Genomic DNA, 27,413 nt, shown 5'->3' with positions numbered 1-27,413 from the left:
CCCCATGCCAGCCAGAATTCCCCGGTGGATTATCACTGCAAAGCTGAGATGAAGCGCTACCAGTCCATTGAGAAGCTCAACATGAGCCGGCAATGTGCGCTGTCAACCCAGAACCCCCCCGCAGCCTGGGCTGCATCCCCAGCAGCGTGGGCAGCAGGGCGAGGGGGGGATTCTGCCCCTCTGCTCCGCTCTGGGAGACCCCCCTGCAGCGCTGCCTCCAGCCCTGGGGCACCAACAGCAGAAGGACACGGAGCTGTCGGAGCGGGGCCAGAGGAGGCCCCGGAGCTGCTGGGAGGGCTGGAGCCCCTCTGCTGGGAGGACAGGCTGAGAGAGCTGGGGGGGTTCAGCCTGGAGAAGAGAAGGCTCCGGGGAGACCTTCCAGCCCCTGCCAGGCCCTCAAGGGGCTCCAGGAAAGCTGGGGAGGGACTCTGGAGCAGGGAGGGGAGCCATGGGACGAGGGGGAAGGGTTTTACACTGCAAGAGGGGAGACTGAGATGAGATGTGAGGCAGAAATTGTTGGCTGTGAGGGGGGTGAGCCCCTGGCCCAGGTTGCCCAGAGAAGCTGTGGCTGCCCCATCCCTGGAGGGGTTCAAGGCCAGGTTGGCCGGGGCTTGGAGCAACCTGGGCTGGTGGGAGGTGTCCCTGCCCAGGGCAGGGGGTGCCACTGGGTGGCCTTTAAGGTCCCTTCCAGCCCAAACCATTCTGTGATTCTATGATGATCTGTAAACACAGAAATTGTTTCCCAGCTGAGCCCCACCTTGAAATGCCTCCGTTACATCAAAAACTAACCGGGGAAGTGAGGAGCGGTTATTTAGCCTTGACAGTAGCGCTTGTACTGGGTTATCAAGAAACTGGCCATGAGTAAGTGCAGGTTGTATCTTGGGAAGAGGTTTTTTTTTTGTCAGTAGGAGTGTTAGTTTGTGTAAAAGCCTTCCAGTAACAACATGTTGTAATGGTTGGGCTGAAAGAACAGTTTTAAGATGGCATTTGCAGAATTTATTGTTTACTAAGTAACAGGTTTTATCCCTCAGAAGAGATTATCTTCAGGGCTTTCTAGGACATTAAATCCAGCTCCCTGTTCCTACGAGGGCACTCATTTCTGGGATAATCTTTCGTCATAAGTCATGGGGATACTTTTTTCCCTTCTTCTCTTTGCCAGCCCACCTTCTGCTTTCCTCTTGCCGTCTCAGAGGAACTGGGTATTCGAGTCAGTTGGTTTTGGCGAGAGCAGCCTGTGTTGTAACGATGAGTCACGGTTTGGATGCTGAGTTCACCGACGCTGCTGTACCAGGCCAGTGCTTGGTTAAAGGGGAGCCCTGCGGAGGACAGGCTCTCGCAGCTGGCTTCTGGGCTCGGCCGAGGCTGGATGTATTTGACTTCACGCCCGGGCAGAGGCTGCTGTGGGACAAGCACTGGCGAGGCCCCACCTCGAGGGCTGTGTCCAGTTTTGGGCCCCTCACTCCAGGAAAGACATTGAGGGGCTGGAGCGTGTCCAGAGAAGGGCGACGGAGCTGGTGAGGGGTCTGGAGCACAAGCCTTGTGAGGAGCGGCTGAGGGAGCTGGGGGTGTTCAGCCTGGAGAGAAGGGGGCTGAGGGGAGACCTTCTGGCTCTCTACAGCTCCCCGAAAGGAGGGGGCAGCCAGGGGGGGTCGGGCTCTTCTCCAAACAGAGCAGCTTGGGGAAGCTGTTCCCCAGGGCAGCGTGGAGGCTGGGGTTGTACAGAAGTCAGGGTGCAGCTTTCCCGTCCTCATAGAATTGTCTGCGTTGGAAGGGGCCTTTAAGGTCATCGAGTCCAACCATCAGCCCAGCACTGCCCAAACCCCCACTACCCCGTGTCCCTCAGCACCATGTCTGCCCGGCTTTTAAACACCTCCAGGGATGGCGACTCCACCACTGCCCTGGGCAGCCTGTTCCAAGGCTTGACAGCCCTTTCAGTGAAGGAATTTTTTCCCAATATCCATCCTAAACCTCCCCTGGCGCAACTTGAGGCCGGTTTGTACAACTTTGTTAATTTGCGCTACTAATTATGTATTGCATATTATGAATTACCCAGTTTTGCAAGTTTATCAGTCAAACAAAACATACCAACTAGATATTGGTCATTGCTGGCTGATCTTGATACTCAGCTTTAGTTCAGTATACGCTGGTGGCGCTATACACTAGAATTTGGTAAGATAATCTTTGCAAAGAAAGATTTTTAAACTCTTGTCATTAGTGAAACTTCCTGTGGCATTGTGCAACATTTGCAAAAATGTTTTTAGTCTACTTAATTGTGCAGATAGGGTTTCTCTTGGCTTTTTTGTGCAGTACTGCCTTCTAAAGCTAATGCTGCCTAAAAAGCTATTTCTTGCAAGTCAGCAGTGAAACTGCATGTAAACTAAAAACGTATTTGGATGTTGGTAAGGATGGGAAAAATAGGCTGTAGTGCCTCCACCTGAAGACCGCGTACATATTCTATATACAATGTTAGGAGAGCAAAAAACTTCTTGTCTATCATATATTCTGTCTGCCCTTCAGGCAAATATTCAAGATGTGTATTTACCTCTATATGAGATGTGGTTTTACCTCTACATACTGCTTTCTGCTTGGCACAGTTAAATATATTTTGAGTTTTCCTTTGTATGTTGTAAACTCTCCTAAAATATAGGCAGACATATAAGTGAATTTTGGTCATTGATTGCGAAGAAGGTGTATTTCTTCTCTCTTGGAAGAACTGCTAATATAAAAGAACTTTATAATGACACGGAATGTTTTAAATTTTAGTTTTCGCTTTGCTACATAGCTAGGCTGGGTGTTTTGGGTGGAAGTGGCTTGTGCAAGTGACTGCTTGGCCGTATGAGATGAAGTCAAGGAGTTGGAAAATGCGTTAGAAAATCTTGGAATAGTAGTACAGGTTTTCACTTGAATTTAAATTTACCAGTTTCTAACATAATATCTTGGTTTAATTTTGCATATAATTCTGTGTTTGCAGATTTTGCAGTTCAAGTAGGAGTACAGTCTAGATACACTATTACGCATACACACAAGTATCTATCGTGAATGTGCAAATTGACGTTTTCCAAATTATTTCTGTGCCAAACGCAGGCAGTTTTTCATGAAGAAGCGTTGTCTGTTCTGTAATGTAACAATATCCGTGATACCGGACAATATCTCTGTTTCCAGAAGGTGGCAGGGAAAGGGGCACAGCAGCTCTCTGAAATAACAAGTCAAGTCTTCCTAACTTTGAAAAAACCCACTTCATTAGCTCCGTTCCTGAAAATAGTTGAAACATTTGCTTGAATTTTCAAAACAAATGAGGTTTGCATGTCTGACATGCAAATATCACCCCGGGAGGTTAAAGACTGGCGAAGTTATAAGCAAGGGAAAGCAGAATTTTATGAAAGATGTTTATTCCGATTATAAATGTAAGGTTACCAAATACGGTAGGCCAAGGGATGTCTCTGTTAGATTAAGATTTTTGTGGAAGTCTCGTTTTTTTCTGTATTTCAAAAAATATATTTGTTTTGTAGTCTGTGATCATATTAATCTGTGTTATAAACGTACTTGAGAAGAAAGTCTGGCTTGCAAAATAATTAGGTTTTTTTTCTCACAGCTGGGTTAGGGATTAAGATTAAATTGCTTTTTCCGGGAGTTCTCATTGTGATTTGTGATAACCTTTTAAAAGTGTGTACCTTAATTTAAATTTATGCATTGCATAGCACGCAGTTTCGAATAGGAAGAGTAATTTCTCTTAAACTGTGCTGCCGCTGTTAGTGCAATCTGGTACATGCTTTGGTTGGGGAAAAGGGGATTTAGTGCATGGAATTTTCAGTTTTGTGTCGGCACGAAGGAAGAATCGGAAATGAGCAGAGACGGAGAGGAAGTAGCGTTGCCCCATCTGGCAACAGCACCGGTTTGTGCCATGCGAAGCTGATTGTGGAACTGGTGTACTGTTTTCGGAATGCATTGCTTTGCTTTATTTTATACCTTCATCAGCTCAATTATTGCATCACAAAACGGGCACTTCTTCCAATTATTCATGCTGAAATAGCGCAGCGATATTGATACATAAAGGAGAAGTGAATGCTATTTATCTTCAGTCGCTTCAGTGTGTTTGTGGTGCTTTATTTGTGGATATATTATTTGCAGTGACTTGCTTTGTATCAGATGAATTATTGGATGGAGTTTCTATGGTTCAACATAGAAAAAATAATTTCCTTTGTTTTCTTTTTTAGCCTTCTGTTGAGTCTTCAAGCCCAGGTAAATATTTTTGATATTTTCTAAGCTTGCGAGGGAAGAGGGCACCCTTGAACAAATATTTTTGCTGGTCTCTTTGTTAGTAATCTAAGGATATAATTTGATGAACAGGTTGGTGGCGGTACTGGTTTAAACGGTCACTGCTTTCTTCCAGCCTGTACCAGCACGAGTTTCTAAATGGTCAAATACACTGGGGAAATGGGATTCTTGCCTTTGCAAAAGCTGCAGGACCGAACTGCGACGCACTGCCCGGCGGTGCTGGAATTAAATACAGCGTCCAAAGTTAAGGCACTGTATGTTTTACTGTGTAATAGCATCAAGAACAAACGCATCAAGAAAAGCAGTATTTTTTTACCTCACTGAATTATTAAAATTGAGGAGTTTCATTACTTCTGTTTTTTAGAGCTGGTTGCTTTCTGATATTCCAGAATCCCAGGATTACTGGCTATCAAGTAGTCAGCCTAAGTGTAAATTATGAATATTTGGTGGGGGAGTGGGTGTTCACTTTTGTACCACCGTACTTACTGTTATTAATTTCCAAGGGTTTTGGCGTCCTGCTAGTTACTTTAGCTGGACTGCCGTTGTCTCTTGAGCTCTTATTTCTTTCAGAGAAATAATCAATTGCTTTAACGCTTCAAACTACAACATATAGTTAACTTTAACCCTTATAGTCAACCCCTCCCTCTTGCACCCTTAGCATGGGTAAACTCTTCAGGCTTTGGAAAAGGAAATTTAAATTGTCTATGGAGACAAGTGGAAAAATGTTAGCAGAGTTAGAATTAGAAACCAGGTGTTGCGGAATTACAGAAAAATGCTGCATCTACCAAACCATTCATCCATTCATTTATTTTTCGTTGTCATAAAATATAACCAGACTTCTTTACAAAGAACAGTGAAAAAACCGCATGGGGGAAAAAATAACTAAGGATTTTGCATCATAAATAAAGTCTGCCTAACTGTGAAGCTTACTTTAAATTTTGGAAAAGTCATTAGAGGGTCTGTGTAGTTATAAACAAGGAATCTTGCAAAGTATCAAGGAAGCAGCAGCCCTGAGATTCTATTTTATGAGTATTTCTGCTCCCAGTAGAATTCTTGATTCAGACAGGTTTAGGATTATTTAGGAATTAAGTCTTCAAAAACTGAACATTTTACAAACATTTAACTAGGGGCCCGATGTCCAGATATATAGTACTTTGAGAACTGGCTGGTTAAACGGTATCTCCTGGTTCTTTTTTCCGTGATTTCTTAGCACCCAAAGGACATAATGAATAATGAGATTGGCTTTCCCGAAGATAAATGATTGAGGGATCTTGAAGATGTTTTAATTTCTCAGTATAATGCTAGTATTAAAATGTCACCAAAATATTAAAAAACCATACTAAACTCTGTGAGGCCATGATCTAACTAAAAACATTCTTTAAAATGTTTTCTATCAGGAGGTTCAGCAACATCTGATGACCATGAATTTGATCCATCAGCTGATATGCTGGTGCATGACTTTGATGATGAACGGACATTAGAAGAGGAGGAAATGATGGAAGGAGAGACAAACTTCAGTTCTGAAATAGAGGATCTTAACAGGGTAGGTAGCCTTAAGTAGTCATAAAACATAACCACAGCCCACAGTCTCACGCAAAACGTACGCAGGTTTTTTCCCTTATATTTGGAATTAAAAAAAAAATAATCCCTAAACCACTAATAGACAAATAACATAGATGGGGGAAAGGGGCCGAGATAAATTTGCAGTTCTCAAAAGGTGGGAAAAGGAAACTGGTACATAAATATTTAATAATGTGTAACGCTGTGCTTGTTTAGTTTCTTTTTGCATATATGTGCTGGTAGAGGATTTGCATTTTAAAGCTAATATAAGTTAAAGTACGCTCTGACTAAACTTGTATATTCCAGTGTTGTTGTTTTCTACAGCACTTGCACTTCATTAGTCCATGTAGATTTTTATTTTTTAAAAAAAATCCCATAATCTTACATTTTTTTGCATTTTTATACAAACGTTGGTATAATTCTTTAGTGGAGCATAGAGGTGTCTCTTCATTTTTAAGGTAGAGGAAGGAGAGATGCGGATGCAAAGAGTTGTCAGCAGAGCTGGGATCAGAACTCACAGTTATTGTTAACTGATAAATAAATCTTAAAATGCGTATCTTCTGAAATAATTGCATATAAGATTTATTTGGCCTTTTGACGTTACGCTGTCACTTATGTATTGTCTTAAATGACTTCTCAGGCAGGAATAATATTCTTAAATTGCAAACTAGGTTGATTATAAATGCAGAGTAATTTAGGTACTGGCTGTGGCCTCATTGGCTGAAAAGGCTTCCAGAACAGATCGTTAATGATTCTCAGATGCGTATTCGATGTACAAATCCTGTTTAGTATAAGTAACTATGCCAATATGACTTTGAATTAATTTAGCTCATTTAAACTACAATTTGGGTGTAAATGGTAATTTCTTTCTGGTAATTTCAGGTTTGATATTAAATGGTAAACATAAAGATAAATAAATAGGTTGTGAAATATGCTTCATCTAGATTAAATGAGAAATGGAGCTCCATGTGTATGTCATGTGGGTTTTAAGTTGAAAATATGTTTTTTTCCCCCTCTCATATTTTGTGAAGAGTCAGCATCTGGTTGTGTAATTCTGTCACCACATGACAGTGCTTCATTTCTCACTGTATTTCAGCCATCAGTTTATTCCCTCATATCTTGGTTGTTGGGGCTGCAGGTTTATAATTTCTCCTGCCAGCTCTTTTGTGATCAGGACGGCGAGCGACGCTGGCACGTAGATTCACGGGGCTGCGTGTGCTGCATCCTCCGCGGGATGCTTTTGCAGGCCAGCAGAGAGTCTCACCGTCGGTTCCTACGTGTGTTGCGGGTCTTTATTTACCAACTTCAGGAGCTTCCACGCCAGCAGGATCTTGCTGGAGACTGTTGGCTGCTTCTGGTTGTGGGACAGCAGACCTCACAGCAAGGCTTACTTTTATCTCTTTTTTTGTAGTCATGGATGATAGGCAATCTAAATCTCAAAACTATTGTCAAGACAAGTGCTATCCTGTCTTTTTCTTTCCCCCGATACTTATAGGTATTATTTCAGATTTCCCCCAGGCTGTGAATATGCCTGATCTACTTGTTCAGCTCCTCCAGAGACGAGACGGCAGTCAGGTTTTGCAAAAGAATTTTTGAACTGTAATGATTTAACTCCTGACTGTCGTAAAAATCACACCTTCCTCTGAGGGTGAGGATCTTCACTACTTATTGGCTGGAACTCTGGTGGATCTGTGATGCGTTAGGACTTGAGGCTGAGCAGCATCCTGTGGTTGTCTGTGCAAGTACGTCTGTATATTTTTGTCTAAATGGCACCCTCTGTGCTGCTCTGGCATAGGGAAAAATACGGTTTCCAGAGAGCAAAGCAGTACCCAAAGGGAATCAGAAGTATTGGATTTTGGTGGTTCTCGGTGATATTTCTTGAAAGGCAAAGAGTTTTTCTTGGGCAGGAAAGCGACCTGCGAGGTGGTGCAGCACAAGGCCCTTGATCATATGAGACACGTACTCAGTTATACTGTTTGATTAATAATAGTAATACATATAATACACATTCATAGATTAATAATTAGTAATACAGATCTGACCAAAGTCCTGGCTAACCAGTATTGCTCCTTCAGCAGCCCCAAGACAGCACTCAGGAAGGTGTGCCTGGGATGAGGCACCCTGGGCATACACGGATGCTGCGGTTTTCCAAAACGCAGGAAATGCGCAGCACATAATTTTGGTAGTAGGAAACTGCATTCTCGTTCTGGCTTGGGAATAATAAATGGGCAGACCCCATCAGGTTGCAGAAGCTCAGCTTCCTCCGAGTCCTAGCTAAGCCGAGAGTACAGAGCATCAGCCGGAGGGAGGGAGTGTGACCTGGGAGGTTTGACGAGGCCAAGTTCCTCACCTTCGTGCTGCCGCGTCGTGGGCAGAGCACGGCGGGGTTGTGTCGCTGGCTGCCTCCGGGAGGTGGTGAGCATTGCCGGTGTGCGGTGTGTGCTGCCTCCCTGCATCGCTTACAGCTTTTTAAGCCTTTGACTCCCTTCCTTTTTCCATTTGTTGTTCCATGGAATCACTTGGTTTCTCCTTTTGGGGTCCCCCTTTTCAGGGAGGGCTCTTGGGCTTTCTTAGGGTTATGCACCAGCATCCTCTTCTTTTCACATGAGAGAACCGTGCCTGGAAGCATGCCGTGTTTCTCCCAAATACTCTTCCAGCCTCTAGCAGGGTGCAGTTCAGGCACGTATGAAAAAGATGTTCCCTCTTTGTCTGTAACGCCTGTCAGTCTTGTTTTTCCTCCTCCTGTGGATTTGTCCGTTCGATTTTTAGCCTCTGTAAGCTTAATGTCCACGAGGCATGTGGCAACGTTGGCCAGTTCATTCAGTGTGAGAAACATGTTTGGTTGTTCAGACCTTCTCTGTGTTCATTTCAGTGGTTGCCCATGAGCTCTTCAATTAGAAGAGCGTACCGTCATTTATATCAATTAGAAGAGCGTACCATCATTTATATTTACCTTCTCTGTGCTGCTTATGATTCAGTTCTCTGTTACAGCACTCCCCCTCACTTACCTCTACTCCAGTCGCATGAGTTAACAATCCATTTCTTGTTAATAAGCATCTTCCACATAAGAAATTTCTGTGTCTTTGATAATCCTTGTTACTTTTTTTTAACCTTTTCTATTTTTGCAATATCCTGAAGCAGTACAGAAATCACGATTTGTATTTTATCGTGGAGAGCTGCTGGCTCTTGGAGCTTTTTGAATTGTAATGGACTTTTTGAAGTTAAGAGGCTCTACCTAAGAAAAATGCTATAAGTACAATACCACTTTCCTAGGTAACATATAGTAAGAAATACGCATGTTAGATAGTTCACACAAACTTACGAATTGCAGTAAAAGTTCTTTTTAAATTCTCAGTCATGGGGTAGCGGTGAGGAGTGCTTAATGAAATCCAAAATGTACTGGAGGACATCTGTTTGGGTAATTATGAAAAGGATTTTTTTGATAGCTGCATGTCAGGTTTTGATTAAGATCACAGTCCTGTGTCAGTAAAATATTAATTCCCCGCTTTAAAAAGTTCTGTTGTAAATACTACAATTTATTCCAGTAAGGAGTGTCTTGGCCCTGTGCGCTGAAGGGTTATGATGGAACGAGACGTCACCTGCCACACGGAATTGCTTGTCTTTTGGTAAAACAGTAGTAGACAAGTACCAAGGGAGGGATGGGGCAAACTGCCCTTTGGTGCCCTTTTAATGAGCTTCATGGCCCCTTTGAGAGATTGTTGGCACACAAGGTCTGCTGTAAATTTATAAAGGACCGGGAAATAAAAAGTCCTCCTGCATAAAAACCTATGCATTTTTCTTAGGAGCCGAAACTTCTAATTTTGACTGTCCAGTCATCTTGGAGTGGCCATTCCTGGTGTACGTGTTCATCATCTGTTTTTATTGTGTTATGTTTAAAGTGCACACCTTGAAGCTGTAGAGCAGATGGGGGATGTGAAATATTTTTGTTAAAATCTCAAACTTTGTTTGGCTGTTTATCAGGAAAGCGATATGCCAATCCAGGAGCTCCTTAGCCGTTATGGCTATGATGGTACCATTCCACTCCAAGAAGATGATGATGATGAAGATGATGAAGAAGAAGAGGAGGAGGGAGAAGATGATGATGACGTCGATAATGATGACAACAGTGGCTGTAGTGGTGAAAACAAAGTAAGTGTTTACACTAATTTGAAACTGATTTTCATACAGCCGTTCTGTCCTAGACAACCGCTGAAGATGCCAGATCATGGCAGAAGTAATTCATAATACAGTTGATTTCAGATGCTTTGTGTACCGAACTCTAATGTTTTTTCTTAATTACCTATCTGTATTTCTCTTCATTGCTCTTAATTTCATCTGTATCATTCCAAACGCTTCCTGTGGCAAACTAGAGTACGTGCATACAGATAGCATCACGTAAGAAGGGATTGTAATTGTCCTTCAGAAATAGTCTGACGTCAAAACTGAGGTTTTAAATGCCTGAAGGCACCTTTATAGATATGTCTGAATACTTGTTTCGAGATGAAAAGCCGACCTACTGAAACTGAACAGTGAAGTGTAGAATTGAATTAGATGTGTCTCTGAGTGTGGGAGATCACTGCAAGTTTTCTAGCATTTTAGACGGTATTTTTTCAGCCTGGCAAGCCCTGGTTGCACTTAAATCGTTAACTGAATCTAATGCTTCAAATATCTTTGCAAAGTGTATAGTTTTGAACTTAGCATCTTTAAAATCCTGGTTTGTGTGCTCTTAAAATGAATTTTCTGATTTCAGAAGAGTCTTTTCTACTTTTGTGTGTCATACATATTTGTAACAATCCTGTCGTGCCATGGGCACAGCCGTAACGTCTCCATTACTGGTGGCATTCAGAGTTGCATCCTGAATTCCATTAAAATAGCAAACCCTTTGTGTTGTCAGTAACGAAAAAAAAAAAGGCTTAGGCATTAATGGAAGTTGCATTACCTAATCTGGCTTTAAAAAGGATGCATTTTGTTCTTTGATATCTTACCCATTTTAGAAGCTCTGGAATGCGACACAGAGATGAGGAATGACATATCTGATTCAGAAAATGAAGTTCTTGGGATTTACAGACTCCCTTGGCAGATGCTGTAAAAGATTGCTGTTTGTATGGGTTTCCTAGTTCAGAAAGAAATAAAGATATATAGTTTTATTACATCGGAAAATGTTCAAGAAGCTGGAGAGGGGGAGACACTTACACAACATAAAGTACGCAAAATTAAAATAGAACAGAAAAGTGGTTTCTTTTGTTGTGCTTGGTGGTGTTCCTGAAGTCTCACTTTCTTCTTGCGTCCTTGCTTCTTAATTACTTCTTGACACAACTTCCATCTTCTGTCTTCCCTGTAGTTCTGCGGTTCTGTTACTAGCTGATTTAAGGTACTGCCTGCCTTTTCTCTCAATGGGTAAAATCCCAGTGGCTGCCACTGCTGTGAGCAGCCAGAGGAGTCCCCTGTGTCCCTCTGTGGGACACCAGCACTGGGTAGATGCTGCAGAAGACAGCGTGTCCCTGCGCATCCCCCTGCCCATCGCAGCCGCGAGCGCAGCCTGGCACAGTGAGCGCAGCCCCTGCAGGCTGGGCCCCGGCGTTGAACTGGAATTTCCCCTGTGCTACCCCAGTTTGGATGGGGTTGGAAGAGCGGTGGTGGGGAGGAGTGGGTGCCCAGAGAGCGAGCTGATGTTATGATGGTTTGCCTCGGGGCAGGAGAACGAGAGCTCTGAAACGCTTGCGTGCTCTTAGCAGAGAGGCAGTAAAATACATCTGTGGGGGTGGAATAATTTTATAAATCATTCAGGCTTTCTCTGCGAGTGCTCATCTTTCTACAGCTTATTTAGCTATACCGCACTTAGCTATTTTCTATTTTTAAGCTGCTTTAAGCTGCACATGCTAATACTCCGGTTGCTGGTAAAGGTACACATAAACATGTGCTGTGCCTAATGCTTCTGTGTTAGAACTAGCGAGTATGAGTGCTTACAGCGTAGTCATAAAACACATAAAAGATATCGACAACATGCATCGCAGTAGAAAACACTAATAGATTTTTTTTAACCTTTATCATAACAATTTCCCTTAATTGTAATAATTCCCATAGCTGTTGTGGTTTATCTTCTAATAAACTCATTCTGATTTTTGATCTTTTAATAACTCAATGTACATACTCAATTCTGCTGATGTGCTATTCCTGTGGGGTTGAACCACGCTGTTGACGTTAATTTTTATGGAAGGTACCATTTTCATTTTATTGAGAAAAGTATAGCCAGTAAATAATTCCTCCCCTTTTTATTGAAAATTCACAAGGAAGGGTTTTAAAGACCAAAGTAAAATTTAAAGTTAAATGAGATTAAATGAAAACCGCAAGGATTTGCTTGACTGCCTAAAAAAAAAAACCTAGGTGTGATATTTAATTGTGGTTCATATTTCTGATTTGTGTGTTAGAGTCTGAGTGATAAATTGATCTGCTTAAAATCCTGGTCAATAAATAATATGGTGTATTTACATATTTGTTGTGGCTCAGTCTGGACAGGCCACAATCTATACAGTCACTTCAAGTCAGATAAAAGATATTTGGGTTTGACATACTGACAATTTTGGAAAAAATATTGCCAAAAATAATGTTTGTGACATACAAGGGATAGCTGATCTCCTGTTTGCTTTTTTGTATTTAAGGAGGAGACCATAAAAGATTCATCGGGTCAGGAAGACGAGACACAGTCCTCTAATGATGACCCAGCACCGTCTGTTGCTTCTCAAGACCCACAGGAGATAATTCGCCCTCGCCGATGTAAATATTTTGATACAAGTATGTATAGTTTAGTACTAAGCACAGTAATCTCAGTATGATTGATCTTTGGTTAAGAACCGCTCTAGTTAACGTAGTGTTCTGTTTCTGAAATATGCGTGTTGATACCTGTAAACATTTGGTTGTTCTCTTTCCTAACACTGCTCTTGATTATCATTATGCTCGAATTAATAGGCAAAAAAAAAGTCCTGTTTTTAGCCGAACGCTAAATCCTCTCTGCAGATAAGGGACTGTATAAGGACAGTAGATATTATCTCTTCTTAAAAGAAAGGATTAAATTTGTGGAAACATTTACATTCCTACACTTTTGAAAAAGCAGGCTCTGAGACGGTGTAAATCCTTTCATGACGCTACTCCGAGTGTTGTAACGGTCCAGTTTACGATCCTGCAAACTGGTTTGTATAGGTGTGCCCTTCAGAAAAATTTCCTTGTGTGTGGAGTCCGGGTGCAGTAGTTTCAGCTGCCAGTTCACGCTAAGGACAGAGGTAAAAATATTTGCAAGCAGGACACGCGCTCTTCCAACTAGTGTGTGATTGTCACGACAAGGCGCGGTGGCAGCAGTTTATGTACTCTGTCAAAGAAAGTGAGAGTCCAATTGAAGGAAAAAGGAAAAACTGAAATTTAGTAGAAATAGAACTCCAGATTTCTTCAAGATCGCTGATACAGGAAACAAAAGCAATGAAATCTGAAAAAGGCCAGTAGATTGTTAAACCTGAAATAATGAAGGGAGAGATAATGACGGGAAGAAAAGTGCTTCAAGAATTCCACATCTGGTACTGTTGCCAGCATTGTGGACTGATTATTTTCTCTCTTGTTTTGTTTAAAAATTGAGTTTGCATCCGTTTGAGACTGTTGAGCTAGTATTATGTAGCTATCCCTTCAGAAAACTCTTACTTCTGTGGCAATCTTACTCAATGGGATCCGAACCTTTTGGTACTGAGCTATCAGCAGGGCCATTTGGACAACAGATCTTTTATCTTTCTTTGATGGAAGTGACTGTCGCCGATGTTTGAATTCCTACTGTTCTATGTTTTAACAAACAAAAGGGAAGGCAAAGGTTCCTTATGATACCTTATACTTGATACTTACTAGCCATGACATTGCAGAAAAGCCATTTTCTAATCTGTGGTTTATTTAATCCAAAACTGCCAAAGAGCCTCAGCATGTCGCTGTGCAGAGGATTGCAAGTATCTTAAACTCTGTTTTTTAAACACAGCATTAGCATAATGCAAGTGGATTGCATTAGGTTTGGGGTTTTTTTGCAATGTTCAGCTGTGTATAGAATGTAATTTAATGTATAAATAATTTGAGTGCTGATACTGTCACATGCTGTACATAAGCCAGATAACTGCAGTTGCTTTCAGTGCATTGTGAAAGGCAAGTAGCCTGTATCATAAAGAGCTTACAATTTTGGTCAGTCCTTATCCGAAATAATCTATTTTAAACGCTGCTTTGCATCTCTGAGCAGTCCATCCAAGCCTACTAAATCCCAGTAAGACTGAGAAAAGCACCGTTGCAGATTTCTTGCACCTTTAAGTCCACCTTAAATTCAGCGACACTTGCTGTAAGGGAAAAAGAACAGCAGTAGCTAAGCTGAGGAGCTCATTGAAAAGGGGGTTGAAACCCAAATGGATGCTGAGCATCCGCATAAAAATACTTTGGGAAAGTAACTGTTTGTTGTAAATTTGGATGTGGATCATCTCAGCTGCTTCACAGCTGGGTGAGGGGAAAGGCATTTTAATGAGGTAGCAGTAAAATTGATGGATGTGTTCATTTGTGCCTTACCTTTGAGGAGCCTGTTGCGTATCTGAGCCATTCTAAATGTGAACATCGGGGGGGTCGTTTTTTAAAGCTGTCAATACTGAAACATCTCCTATTGTCACTAAAAGTGCCATTCGCACTTGTGTGGTGTTAGATAAGGCGGCAGTGAGGGGCTGGAGGCTGGTGGGATGGGAGGCTGGGCTCCTGTCACCTGGGAGCTGGTGTCACGTCCCGGTCCCCTCGCTCAGCCTGCTTTGCTGGGAGCTGGCGTTGGCGTCCACAGGCCCCGTCACAGCTCGTTCTGTGTGTTTGAACCATTTCTTGCAGATAGTGAAATAGAAGAGGAGTCTGAAGAAGATGAAGATTATATTCCCTCAGAAGACTGGAAAAAGGTAAATACTAAGGGCTGTTAAAAAGCCTGTAGTTCATGGGTAAGGGGTTGATCTGGTACCTAGTAACTGTGAGCTCTATAGATCACCCAAATCCTCTCCAGTTTTTCCCCATAAACGTAAGAGTTTTGCTAGTAAGAAGTGCCAAAGACCTCTCCAAGTAGTCAAAAATCCATTTCCATATGGTGCCTGTTAACTGTATTTTTAGATTTTGAACAATGAAAGTTTCAAGGGGTAGAAAAAGATGTGGTCATCCTCTTGTTTGCTAACAAAAACCATCACGGCTGTGGTTGCTTAACTTCTGGTTTCTGTTATTTCAAAACAGGAAATCATGGTGGGCTCTATGTTTCAAGCTGAAATTCCAGCCGGCACATGCAAATACAAAGAGAATGAAAAAGGTGAGACTTGGCACTATTACTATTATCACTATGTTTGAGATTATTTTCTAATGGGGAGAAAGAAAAGATTTGATTGATGCCATGTGTCTTGCAAAATAAAAGAGCTCCTTCAAGTGAAAAATAGAACCATTATCTCAAACTGTAGTTCATCCTGTACTTCACCATCAGAGCTTGAGTCTCGGGAGGGGAAAAGAGAGGTTATATTGCTGGCCTGTTGCCTGTTGAACCCTTATATTCTAATGTGGTAATGTACCCAGGCTTTCCACGTAGCTTATGCTAACTACTTCACCTAGTATATTTAGTTTATGTAAGACAAAGTAGATAATAAAGAAATTGAATTGCTGGAATTGGATTAACATCTTAAAGGCGGCAAAATGTACCAGCAGCTCTGATTTTCACATTTTATAACTCTTCAATCAGTATTAAAGAACCTCGTGTTCTACTTCTGGGGTTTTTTTCCAGGAACTCTTCCCCCTCACAACCAGAGCCTTTGGCCGTGTGCTGTCAATATAATCAAGTCAGGAAAGGTAGAGCCAGCTTAAAGCCAGCTGTGAGCTTAAAAGCAAATTTTCCTGCTCATCCAGCCCATTACTAAGAATTCGTTTACACTCCAGGTCAATTTGAGACTGCGGCTTTTGTAGTTTTATATAAGTTAGTTTTTAAACTAACCAGCACAAAACTCACTGCCTTCCTAGAATCCAAGTATATACTCGAGTAGTAGCAGTTGTCTTGCTTCGAGCTCCAGGTTGTGGTAGCTCCGCTCTAGCTAGAAATCACCGAAAAAAGAGCGTCAGTCCCACTGTTGACTTAGAGCAGGCTCACACTGACGCTTTCCCGCAGCTCTGGACTTCGCAGCCCGAGAGGTTGAAGAGGATGTAATTTAAAACTATGTGAGAAGTCAGGAGCTTCCATGAAAAAGAGAAAATGGCAAACCAAAAACCATCTGCTTTTTAGCGGTGAAGAAGTTGCTCTTTGCACGCTGTCCTGCTTCTATCTAAAAATAGAGCTTGAACTATGTATTTGCCTGAGATGCAGTAAATTATGCTTTACTGGTCACCTGCTTTTCCTGGTATTTACTCAGCTCTAAATGGCTTCTGGCCTCCAATAATAAAGAAGATATAGCTGCTTTATGCATTGCAGTAGCCTATATAAAACGAGTTTTTCATAGTCTTGCGAACTACTCTTTGCAGAACAGAGAACTACGCCATGGGCAAAAACCAATGAGGAAAAGTTAAATTTTCACTAATTATGCCAGGGCTATTCTAGTTTTATATACCAGTAGGGTTGTATATCTTCCGTCAGTTCTTTCTTTTTTGCTGTGCTTTGGATGTAATCATTGACAGGACTCCAGCTGGAATGCTAATGAAGCCTAAAAAGTCGAAAAATGAATTTGTGAGACTATGTATTTAGTACTTTCATGTACATATCCTATCGTCTCAGTTGTTCTCTAATCAAGGGGAAATTTTAATTGTAAAATTGCCAAGCACTAAGAAGGCGACTCCTTTCATATCCAGTCCTGTAAGCAAGAGCACAAACCAGAGCAAAAGCAAAACCCTGTAAGCAAAAGCCAGAACTTTTAAGAATAACCACGCTGCTTTTCAGAATGAGTTCTGCCGTGCTGCGGGGAGGACAGAACGACCGTGTAATCTGCACTAAGCTAATTACGGTGGACTGGCTCTCTGAGAATTATGCCCGGAGACCAAATTAGCTGCTACTAAACAATTTCAAGTTATGAAAAATCTACAAAATTAAAAGATCTGTTTTCAGAAGGCTTGGCCTTGAAAATCAAGGATAGCTCTGGAACACGAAAGGTGCCGGAGCTGCTCGGAGCCTCGCTGACCGCGTCGTTCATAGACATGGCAGTGTTCTTAGCTTGCGGCATTAAGGGTGGCTTAGAACCCATTATCAGTTCTCTCCTGAAAAGTCTCGTTGCTTCTGCTGGGGTTTGTATCCCAAGATACCTCGAATCTTTTTCTTAAATGAGCAACCAAACATCGGATTAGGAGTAGTCTTTGGGAAGAAAAAGCTGCCGTAAAATTCTTGGGAGCTGTTTCCAAAGAGCGTGTCATTCGTGAAATTAACTGCTCAATAATTTTCCTTACCAGTTTTGATGTTTTTATTTGTAGTCTACTTTCCTGTTAGAAATCGTTGTTTTCAAGTAGAGGTGCATCCAGCTGCCACTCGACCTTTCCGCCGGCACGGAATGCTACTCTGTGTCCCCTCCCTGTGCTGACCGTGCTTTCCCAAGGGATCGCTCCTTTCTCTTCTCAGGGGTGCTCACCGAGCTCATGGAATCCGTGTTCAAGTTACTTTCTCGCTGATTTTTGTAATGTTATCTTTCATTGAAGACTGGGCCGCAAGCCAGGTCTCGGTACTTTCCTGGTTCTAGTTTTTTAATGACCTGAATTTTACTTTGTTTTGCTGTGCTAGTATTTTAATCCTGCAGAGCTTGTAGGCTCTTCAAAAATAAAAATGGGAGATAATTCAGAGGATATATCATTTGGCCACGTTTCTCCCGTGAATTTCAGTTTACTGTGGCTTCCCTGCTCTGGCAGCTCGTGCAAAAGCTCTGAAAAAAACAGCAGAGATTTGGCAGTATTAAAATCCATCTAGCTTTACCCGAACAATTTGTTTGAGAAAGTATTTCTTGGAAGTAGTAGGGAAGGTCATAGCGATGTTTCCTTTCAGGAGGTGTTTGATTTCAGAATGTCTGGCACCTGAGTGTCATCTTCCCTGGAGAAGCCGTGGACCTTGTTATTGGCTTTCGCCAGCCGTGTTTGCTGAGACTTTTATATTTAGTGGTCCAGACACCTGGTAGTGTTTTTAGCATCATTTTTGGTGGTGTGCTTTTTGGTTTTATATGACCAATGCTGCTAATCGTCGTGCAAAGAAAACAGATACAATTAGTTTCTGAAATAAGTTTCCCATGCCTGCTGGCTGCCGTCAGCAAAACTCTGCTGCTTGGGGAAAAGGCTGGAGGGATCGTTCAGGGACCGCGTCGAGCCGTGCTGCTGCCTCGAGGTTTGAGTGGTTGCAGGAGGAGGATGGGGAAGATGGAATTTCTGGAGATTCATAAGTGGGTCCTAGAATCCAGAGCATGGATTGTGCCAGAGATTCGAAGACGATGTAAGGTAGAGTATCCCAGTCACTTGGATCACTGCGTTAGTGAGACCGTCTTTTACCTGTCCTGATGTCTGTTCTGGAGTAATGTTGGTGCTCTGATGATCTTCCAAGGTTTCATAATCGCTAGCTTCATAAGAGAGAATAAACTTCTGTATCGTTGGTTCAACTTGCTTGTCTTTTTCCTGTGGTTAATTCAGTGTATGAAAACGATGACCAGCTGCTGTGGAATCCTGACTTCTTACCTGAAGACAAAGTGATCGAGTTCCTCACTGAAGCGTCGAGGCGTACGGGTGATGAGAAAGGCCTAGATGCAATTCCTGAAGGATCACATATTAAAGACAACGAGCAGGTATAGAAGAATAATTAGGATTTGTAGTTTCATATTACAGAATGAATTATGCCTTTAGTTTATTTTACTCCCGAGAATTCAAATTGTGTTCGAAACAGCTTTATTATTCCTTCTGGAAACAGAAGTGTGATGGGTGTTTACCTCTCAACAAATATTAAACTATTAACTTGGGCTTAACGTTCCTTTATGCATGAGTGTATTATTTTTTATATGTAAATAATTCTGTATGAATGAGTTCTGTTCTTTCAGTTACAGATTTTTTTAAAGCTATATGAATGCATATTTATTTTTTTCTTCATACAGAAAAACCCCATCTATTTTACAAATGTATGCAGTGGATGACAATGTTAAAATACTTTGCCTGTATATATTCTTGGCTATGTAATTATAGATTTGGAAATTTAAACAGGAAATATGACTTTGTGCTGTCTTAAATTATATTACAGTTATTCAAAGAGGGCTTTTTTAATCTTTTCTTAATAGGTATTAGCGATTTACTAAGTATTCTTCTGTGGCACAACATAAATCGAGTGGTATCTAGAATGTTAAATGTGTGTCTTTTCATCTTTCCAGGCTTTGTATGAACTGGTGAAGTGCAATTTTGATACTGAAGAATCATTACGAAGGCTGAGATTTAACGTAAAAGCAGCCAGAGGTGAGCATCCAGGGAAAGTTAAGTTTATATGGTTGAACTCTCGTTTTATTTGTTACGCAGGTGTTGGGTTTTGCTGCCAGCAGGCTGAGAAATTTTATTAGAGCTTGACTGCGTGTAAGCCGAACACATCAGTGCCCGTTTGAATGCAGCCTTCAGGGAATCTCGTATTGTTCTCTGAGAGAATGAAATTAGATGCAGAATAAAGAGGTACATGCTCAAAGAGGGCGTGTAAATCAGCTTCCTGTCAATGGAGCTTGATATTTCTATCTGCGACTTTAATAACAAGTTAAAATTTAAAATTACTTCTTAGCAACTGAATTGGGCATTTCTTGGGCATTTTCTTCTCAATTCTCCTAGACCTTTTCAGTCATCAGAGTCAATGGAACAAGCATGAAATATAAAATGAAATAATTCACAATTCTCAATAAAGGAGAATGCGCGTCTAAACCTTTTCTTTAACAAAGTAGAACACTAAAAAGACCCTTTTTAGTGGGGTCTTAAGCATTTTCTGTTTTGGTGTTGATCTTTATACTCAAAGGAACAAGAAACTAAGAGAAGGCACGAGTTCTTTCCCTTGCACATTGATCTGTTGGTTTTTCTTTCAAACCTGTGGCTTCTCCAGAGTTTGCTGTGCAAATCACGAGGTGAGAATGATCAAAAAGAGAAGCTTAGTTTCTTCTCCCGCTATTATAACCCTTATTTATTTTGTGACCTTAAGAATCAATAAAGCCAAATTATATTAAGTTCTTAGAAATGTGGCTGAAAGTTATTAGGGGTTTATTCTGGCTTAGGTGGGGCCACGGTTTCCCACCCAATACTGGGGGCAGCAGTTTCTTATTCTACTTACTGGGATTAACCGCCTACTGCTCTTGCCAGCAGTAAAGAAGATCTCATTCCTCTTCCCCTGCATCTTCCAAAGACTAGAAACCAGTTTGAATCCAGGGCATGAACTTTGTGCTGTGTCCTGGCTTGGAGGATACCTGTTTCCTACGGTTCTAGGGGCAGAATGGTGAGACCAGGTTTCTAAGCCCTTTTCCCTCTTTCTGCTCCCTAACTATCGGAGCGGCAGGGGTTTATTCCCCCTTTTAATATTCCCCCGTGCGGTAGGGCTGGAATTACAGACCGTTTATAACAGTCCCTACCGACTTACGGCAGCCAAATTTCCCACCTACTCACTGGCAGGGAGACTTTTCATTTTTTGCACTGATAAGTGAAATTTCTGGAGGTGGTTCTCATTTAGTCAGCAGATGGCGTAAGAAATTTGAATGCCGCGTATGTTTTCTGTCACTTCAGTTTTCTTTTATTGGCCACATGCTTTTTTGTTAAGTTTGGGTTTTTTTTAATTGTGTTTCCTTGCTACAGAAGAATTATCCGTTTGGACAGAAGAGGAATGTAGGAACTTTGAACAAGGACTGAAAGTCTATGGCAAGGATTTTCATGTGATTCAGGCAAATAAGGTAAACGCTGATTTTTAAAGTGTTCTCACATTTTTTTAAAAACAGTGTAATTGTAAATAAATTCTTATCCTCAATTTCCTTCACAAATTACCGTATTTACTTCTGATTTTTACTACATGGATGCCCAAAGTCCAGAATCTTCTGTAACTGTGGCTATGAACCCAAAGTTCAGAAAAGTGCAAAAATCCTGCCGTGCCCACACGTGGGAAGGTCTGCTTCCCTCCAGTCTTATTCTGGCCTTGAATAGACCGCTGAAACAGACTGGAATATTTCTCCTGAAGCTGTTGCTTACAGCACCTCACGATACCTTCGCTGTCCTTAGAAGCGCTATTAAACTTTGCATTTCCATTTCTGGGCCTCTGAAATTTTAAGCCAATAGTTTCCGCAATTTCCTCTGTTGTATAAAGAAGCATTGACTTTTGAGTTTCACACCTTTTGATTTAAATGGTAGCTTTTTGCCGAAACTGTATTGAAATTCATCAAAATTCGCCTGGCACATATTTCCTAGGTACGAACAAGATCAGTTGGTGAGTGTGTAGCATTTTATTACATGTGGAAGAAATCAGAGCGTTATGATTTCTTTGCGCAGCAGACCCGGTTTGGAAAGAAGAAATACAATCTTCATCCTGGTGTAACGTAAGACGTGCATTATTTTTATGTGCTTTTACATGTTGGATCTAAATCTTTATTTTATACTGCACTTAATCTGAAGTGGTATGACAAGCGAGGGATTCCATAGTCCCAATTTGCAGCAGGAAAACAGCCAAGGTGTAAGAAAAGCTTACTGGTGTGTTTAATGTAATTTCTAAAATGCATTTATTTGGAATAAGGACAACTGTTAGAAGGCCAATAACCGCTATTTAATTTAGTTTGGTTTAATGTTCACGTTTCTGAAAATATGTGGAATGTTTAAAATTCTTGTTTTACTTTAAATACATGTTTTATACAAAGGCATTAGTCACATGTTTCAGGTGGGATTTGTGGTACGTGCTGTAGTATATTTTTGAAATGTGTTGTTTGGGAAGAATTCTGGCCAACAAGGTACCCTACACTAGGGCTTTTGTGGGTGCTGTCACTCTTCCTCCAGACACGTCTCTGCTAAGCAAAAAGGGAAATGTCTGTGCATAGCCGTTGAGTTTTCCTCCCTAAAATCTGAGCAACTGAGCCAACATAGTCTTCTGCCCTCCATTCCAGTGCTGTGATTTTAGTGTCCCTCTCTTTCTGCTTGCTTTCTCCATATTTTTTTTTCTTCTCGTTTTTTTTCCTGGCTTCTCTGTTCATCCTTCTTTTTAATATTTTTGGTTTTTTAAACGTTTTAGAACTGTGTGTTGGACCACTGAAGTGAACTTGGATGGCACTAAGGGTTGCCATCTGTGGCTTTTTGTCACAGAGGGGCACCCAGAGCCGCTGCGTTTTCTTAACCACTTACCAGGGAATGTCTGTCTCCCCCTCTTCTTCCTTCTGGTTTGGTTTTTTTTTCCATTTTTGCCCAAATTAGCAGACGTTTTTGGTTGTTAATCAGTTAAAACGTTTTCCGGTTCTTTTGCAGTTGACTGCATATGGTGATGAGAAGAATTGTACTTGTCTATACTCGAACGCTTTTAGAATCAGAGAATTGCCCAGGTTGGAAGGGACCTTTCAGATCATCTAGTCCCACCGTTCTGCAGATAGCTGGGGGAATTCAGGGTGCAGCACCGGTTCCAGAATAATTGTGTGCGAGGATGTGCTGTTTCTGGATTTAATCCAGACTAATACCACACGTACAAGGGCTTTGCCAACCAGCTTTGTTTAAATCTTTCATAAGAGATTTACTGTTAGTGACCTGAATTGTAGGTCTGTGATAGATTTCAGATATGGAAATGTCTTCAAGTCTGAAGTTTTTAATTTGCTTTTAACTTTATCCCTTTTGGGAGTTGTATGTTCACAAAAGTTATTTACTTTAATGGTATGTTATTGCTGCCGCAGCAAATTCTAAGAGCTTAGTAGGAACCTGCCTGAGAGCATCACCCTGAAAACCCAGTGTGCAGCATCCCAGCGTACCGACATGTCTGCTTGTGTGCGATCTTGTGGGACTCGCCACAAGCACGGGTTCATTTGTGTAAGCTGGATGCAGTGACTGGTCAACAAATCTGTAGTTGCTGTGGACAAACCATACGTGGGCCAGTTGCCACAGGAGATCTTAAAAGTTCTTAATTTTGCAAGATAAGTCCGTGCGGTTCAAAAGGTGTAAAATGGGAATGAGTCACTCGTGCGGTACACGCAGGGAATATTTTTGTACAAATGACGCCAATACTTTACATGGCGAGGACAGCGCTGAATGTGCTCTTTCTGTTGCGTAGAGATTATATGGACCGTCTCCTGGATGAAAGTGAAAGTGCTACTTCCAGTAGAGCTCCGTCCCCTCCTCCTACGACTTCCAACAGCAGCACCAGCCAGTCAGAAAGGGAGGACAGCACAACCAGCAGCAGCAATCAGAACGGTAAGTGCGTGCCCTGCCCTGCCGAATTGTCGCAGGTGACAAGCCAAATGAGAAGTTCCGCTCGCTCCTCTAAAAACAAGTCTATTTGAGTACGAAATATTAATTTCCAAGGCATTAGCAGCTACATGTTTGCATTCAGCCAGTGGTCACATATGGAAGATAAATCTCCGCTAGAATCTTCCTTTTAAATGTAAACAACCTGTTATAGGATCGTAGAATCATAGGATTGTTTAGGTTGGAAAAGACCTTTAAGATCATGAAGTCCATGATGGTCTTCCCCGTGCTGCGTAGGAGTGTAACGCTGACTCGGCTGACTTTGTGAGCAGTCCCGTGCGGGGTTCTTAAAACAACTGAGATGGAACTGGGATATCACACGCACCAGTGCTTCTCCGGTGCTGGTCACAGGAGCACCGTTAGCTGCTCTTACCAGAGGTGGGGCGCCGAAGGGCAGTTAGGAATGGGAGAAGAGCCGGGGCACGATCACTCGTGAAGGAAGAAAACCTCAAAAGCAAGGGACGGCCGTTCCGCAGGAGCTGAAGTGAAGGCAGTAGTGAGAGGAGGGAGAAGCTTGGGCTGATCAGAGGGCTGAATCAGAGTGTGGAAATCGAGTGGAAGCTACAGAAGCTCCCCAGGGGAGGAGAGTCCACCGCAGCCGGTACAGTTAGGGGATTCCAGGACATTTTCTTGGCTTCCGTTGCTTGTGAGGGCTTCCATAAATTCCGTCGTGGGTGAGGAGAGTCCCCTGCAGCCTGTACAGTTAGGGGATTCCAGGACATGTCTGTTGCTTGTGAGGGCTTCCATAAACTCCGTCGTGATAAGTCTGTCATCTGTATGCAAACAAATCACTCGTTCATCGCACAGCGAGGATGCGAAGAACTGTATTGGCTTTTTAGCTCAGTGGGAGTAGTTAGACTTGTGCTTTATTGAGCTGTCGCAGATTGTTCTGTTACTGCTTACGCTTCTGTTCCCTTTCTTACGGTCTGTCTCTGCGTCGCAGGGGTGTCTGCTAATGGGCCAGGCGAGATACCAAATAAAGATGAAGCAAAAATGGAAGGATTGCATGTCAATGGACCTACCAGCGGCAAGAAAACGCCTCACACGGATCTGGATACAAATGGGTATGAAACTGAAAACCTTTCCATTGACCCAAAACTTGCTCATTCAGCTTCAAGAAACGAAAATGATTTTGAAGAAAAAAACGAAAGACCTCTAAAAAGAAGAAGAATTAACAGCAATGGAAAAGAGAGTCCGGGTTCTTCAGAATTCTTCCAAGAAGCAAACTCACACGGGAAGCTTGATGAACTAGAAACTTTGGATGACTGAATACTAGGAGCTGATTTTATTCCTTGGAGTAATTTTGGGTGTCTAAAATTTTCAGGGTTGATGGGTTACCTTACAAAATCCAGTTCCGTAAAAACAATCTGCTGAGATTTTTTTTTTTTTCCTAATACCTTCTAGTTGGCTCTTACGATCTGATTATTTGGGTTGGTTTTTTTTTTCAGTGCTGAAAAGCAGTAGGAGAATATTCCGTTTCTCAGAGCTGGCAACTGCAGTTCTGGGAACTCTTAAGGCTCTTAAAAATAGTTGAGAAACAAATCAGTGAGTTTCCGCAAAAATACTCCCAGCCTAATACGTTAAAGGAATTTCTGCGCCATCTAAGCATTGTACAAGTGAACAAAGCATCCTATTTGAAGCAGGGGGCTGGTTCAGACGCTGCAGGAAGGTCAAATGAAATACAGAACGGCAAGACGCGCATCAGAGTAGGCACAGAGACCCCCCCACTCACGCTGGCGAGAGGAAAGTGTCGTCCCATTGCTAAGGAACCCTTATGAATCCTGAAAGTTATGAGCACAACTATTTTTATATATAGAAGTTTTAAAAGGTAAATAAACCAGGTCAGGTTTGTATATGTAAAATTGTTGACATCAATGATGTCTTTCCATATTCTTTATCTGGGCTAAAGAAATACATTCTGTATTTTTCCAGATTTCTTTGTAGCCTTTGAAAGATTTTTACAGTACTTATGTCTTGATTGAACTGTCCTTTCTTAAAACGAAAGCTTGTATAATTTTCTTAACTTGTACAGTTGGTAAACTTTTATGAGAAAATTGATATCCTGAGTCTAATGTCAGCTTCATTTTATTTTGCTGAAGTCTTTTCTAAAAAAAAAAAACCAACAAAAAAAAAAAACCCCGAACCAAATCAATCAACTTTTACTTAAAAAAAATGCTTATTAGTCACCAACACGTTATTTTCTTCTCAGAAAACAGTTAACCTCGAGAATGGTTAGAAGTAATTTGATTTTGAAAACGTGAGTTTTCTTCCTTCTGTTTTATGGCAAATAGTGATGCTAAAAACGTGTTAAACACGAAGCTTGCGTTGCACAATTTTTTTTCTCTCTCATTATCCATTTTTCTCTTTATATTTTGAGCTCGGCTAAATTTCACGTCAGCCAAATGCTTAAGTTTTTACTGAACCTCGTTCGCCAGGATCGGGTGATAGCTTATCCAGGGCTTTCTTTTCAGTCTCTCATCTTCCGCATTTCCCCGGGTGCAGGAATTGGGGCAAGTGATTCTGGGCCGTCCCAGACGTGCAGCCGGAAACCTGGTGCCTGATCTTGAATTTCTGAAAATTAGCAGAATGTCTATGGATGGGACTTTCAGTGGGAGCAGGACCATCACACGCGCGTGCGTGGTGGAGCCCACACACGTAGAGACATTCATGTGTGTAAGAAGCGAGAGTGGGTACGGAGAACTATTTTAAGTGCGAGAAACAAAAATTCTTTATAAATGTGTGTGAGGGGGCGATGCTCACGGTCCCACTAGCGTAATTTGAACGTTGCTGAAGTAGGGTTTACATCCATGAAATAGAAAGTCTTTTGGTTTATTTTATTTTTAAGCCACAGCTACACATCTACTCAATTAAAAATAGGAAAAATTGTTCATTTGTATAATTTATAACCTTATCCCCTCCTCCTGTGGCTTACAGGTGTGGTGTTAATTTTTAATTGGGTATTTTTACTTCCAAGTTTTTCTGAGTCTTCACGATTCCCATTTTAAATGTACGGTCCTACGTTTTGAAACTGATGTCGCAACCTAAAAAAACCCAACTGCTAAGGGGTTTCTTTGGTTTGTTTTCTTCGTGTACGTGGACTTTATGGTCATTAATGAGCCAAATCCTCTGGATCCGGCCCGGCTCCATCACGGTGATGAGTTACTGGAGCCTGTGAACCTGCTGTTCCCAGAAATGTTGGGAATGATCCGTTCTACCGGGCTCAGCTGCCGTCTGCCTAGAATTAGACAGCAATTTACCTGGAGAGGCACATCAGCGAGGTTTGTTAACGTATGGCCTGCGTTAATCAATTAATTAATTGATTAGGAAGAGGCTGCTGTTAATTTTACAATCTGGTTTGTTAACGGAAACCCAAAGTATCGCAGCCTTTTATCAAGGATGGTCTCGAGACGGTTCCGGGCTGAGGGTGGTGCAGTTCTTCTGCGAGTCCTATTTTCAGTTTTATTTTTTTGTGCATCTTTTGTTTGCGAGTTGGAAATACTTCCAAAACTTTATAAGAAAATTCCTAAGTAAAATTGTCTCAGGCTTGTGTGTGAAATACAGCACTGTGTATATTTTTCAGGAATGTTGCTTTGGTTTTTTTTAATCTTACCTTTTTTTTTTTTTTTTGGTGATAGGTAGAAGAGACCTGACATTCCATAATCAACACCTATGTAATGCTCAGCTAGACTTTAAGAATATTTAATTATAATTTACATTTTGTTTATGCTGGTGTTTTATACAATACTTTGTTCATGTTCTTCAAAATGCAGCCACTATAACGTGATAAGTCATTGCACTACTAAAGCTATTTAAAAATCCTAGAAATAGAGTAACTTTGATTTCATTTTAAAGAGCTTTCAGTACAGTTTGGAGCCCGGAAGTGTTGGAATGTGGTTCAAAAAAAAAAAAAAAAGACAAGATCCCAACTCGCGTGTGACACCGGGGGTGTTTTTCCAAGCACTGTGGTGACAGGCTCAGCCGGAGCGGGCTCTCCTGGATTCATCCCGTGCTTTAACGGCCTGAACGGAGAACCCAGTTCAACAGAACAAATCCTTGCTGGGCTCTCTGAAGGATTAGCCGTGGTATTAAAAAAAAAAAAAAAGAAAGAAAGAGACAACCAA

The 27,413-nt window shown here is 41.7% G+C and overlaps 1 protein-coding gene across 2 annotated transcripts in view; it reads left to right on the top strand.

The window, feature by feature from the left end:
• Positions 1-26,848, top strand: part of MIER1 (MIER1 transcriptional regulator) — a 40,007-nt gene extending 13,159 nt beyond the window's left edge. For both annotated transcript variants that reach the window (XM_063345192.1, XM_063345193.1), the window contains 12 exons: positions 4,215-4,239; positions 5,673-5,818; positions 9,817-9,984; positions 12,495-12,627; positions 14,716-14,780; positions 15,103-15,175; positions 18,496-18,647; positions 19,221-19,302; positions 20,665-20,759; positions 21,268-21,395; positions 23,099-23,238; positions 24,236-26,848. In XM_063345192.1, coding sequence (XP_063201262.1) covers positions 5,720-5,818; positions 9,817-9,984; positions 12,495-12,627; positions 14,716-14,780; positions 15,103-15,175; positions 18,496-18,647; positions 19,221-19,302; positions 20,665-20,759; positions 21,268-21,395; positions 23,099-23,238; positions 24,236-24,561 — 1,461 coding nt within the window. In that variant the 5' untranslated portion in view covers positions 4,215-4,239; positions 5,673-5,719 and the 3' untranslated portion in view covers positions 24,562-26,848. The remainder of the gene's footprint in view (positions 1-4,214; positions 4,240-5,672; positions 5,819-9,816; positions 9,985-12,494; positions 12,628-14,715; positions 14,781-15,102; positions 15,176-18,495; positions 18,648-19,220; positions 19,303-20,664; positions 20,760-21,267; positions 21,396-23,098; positions 23,239-24,235) is intronic.
• The last annotated feature ends 565 nt before the right edge of the window (positions 26,849-27,413 follow it).

Source organism: Chroicocephalus ridibundus, chromosome 8 (genome assembly GCF_963924245.1).
Source record: "Chroicocephalus ridibundus chromosome 8, bChrRid1.1, whole genome shotgun sequence".
Classification (NCBI taxonomy): domain Eukaryota; kingdom Metazoa; phylum Chordata; class Aves; order Charadriiformes; family Laridae; genus Chroicocephalus; species Chroicocephalus ridibundus.
The sequence above is the reverse complement of the archived record's forward strand: the minus strand, read 5'-3'. Positions and strand labels throughout refer to the sequence as shown.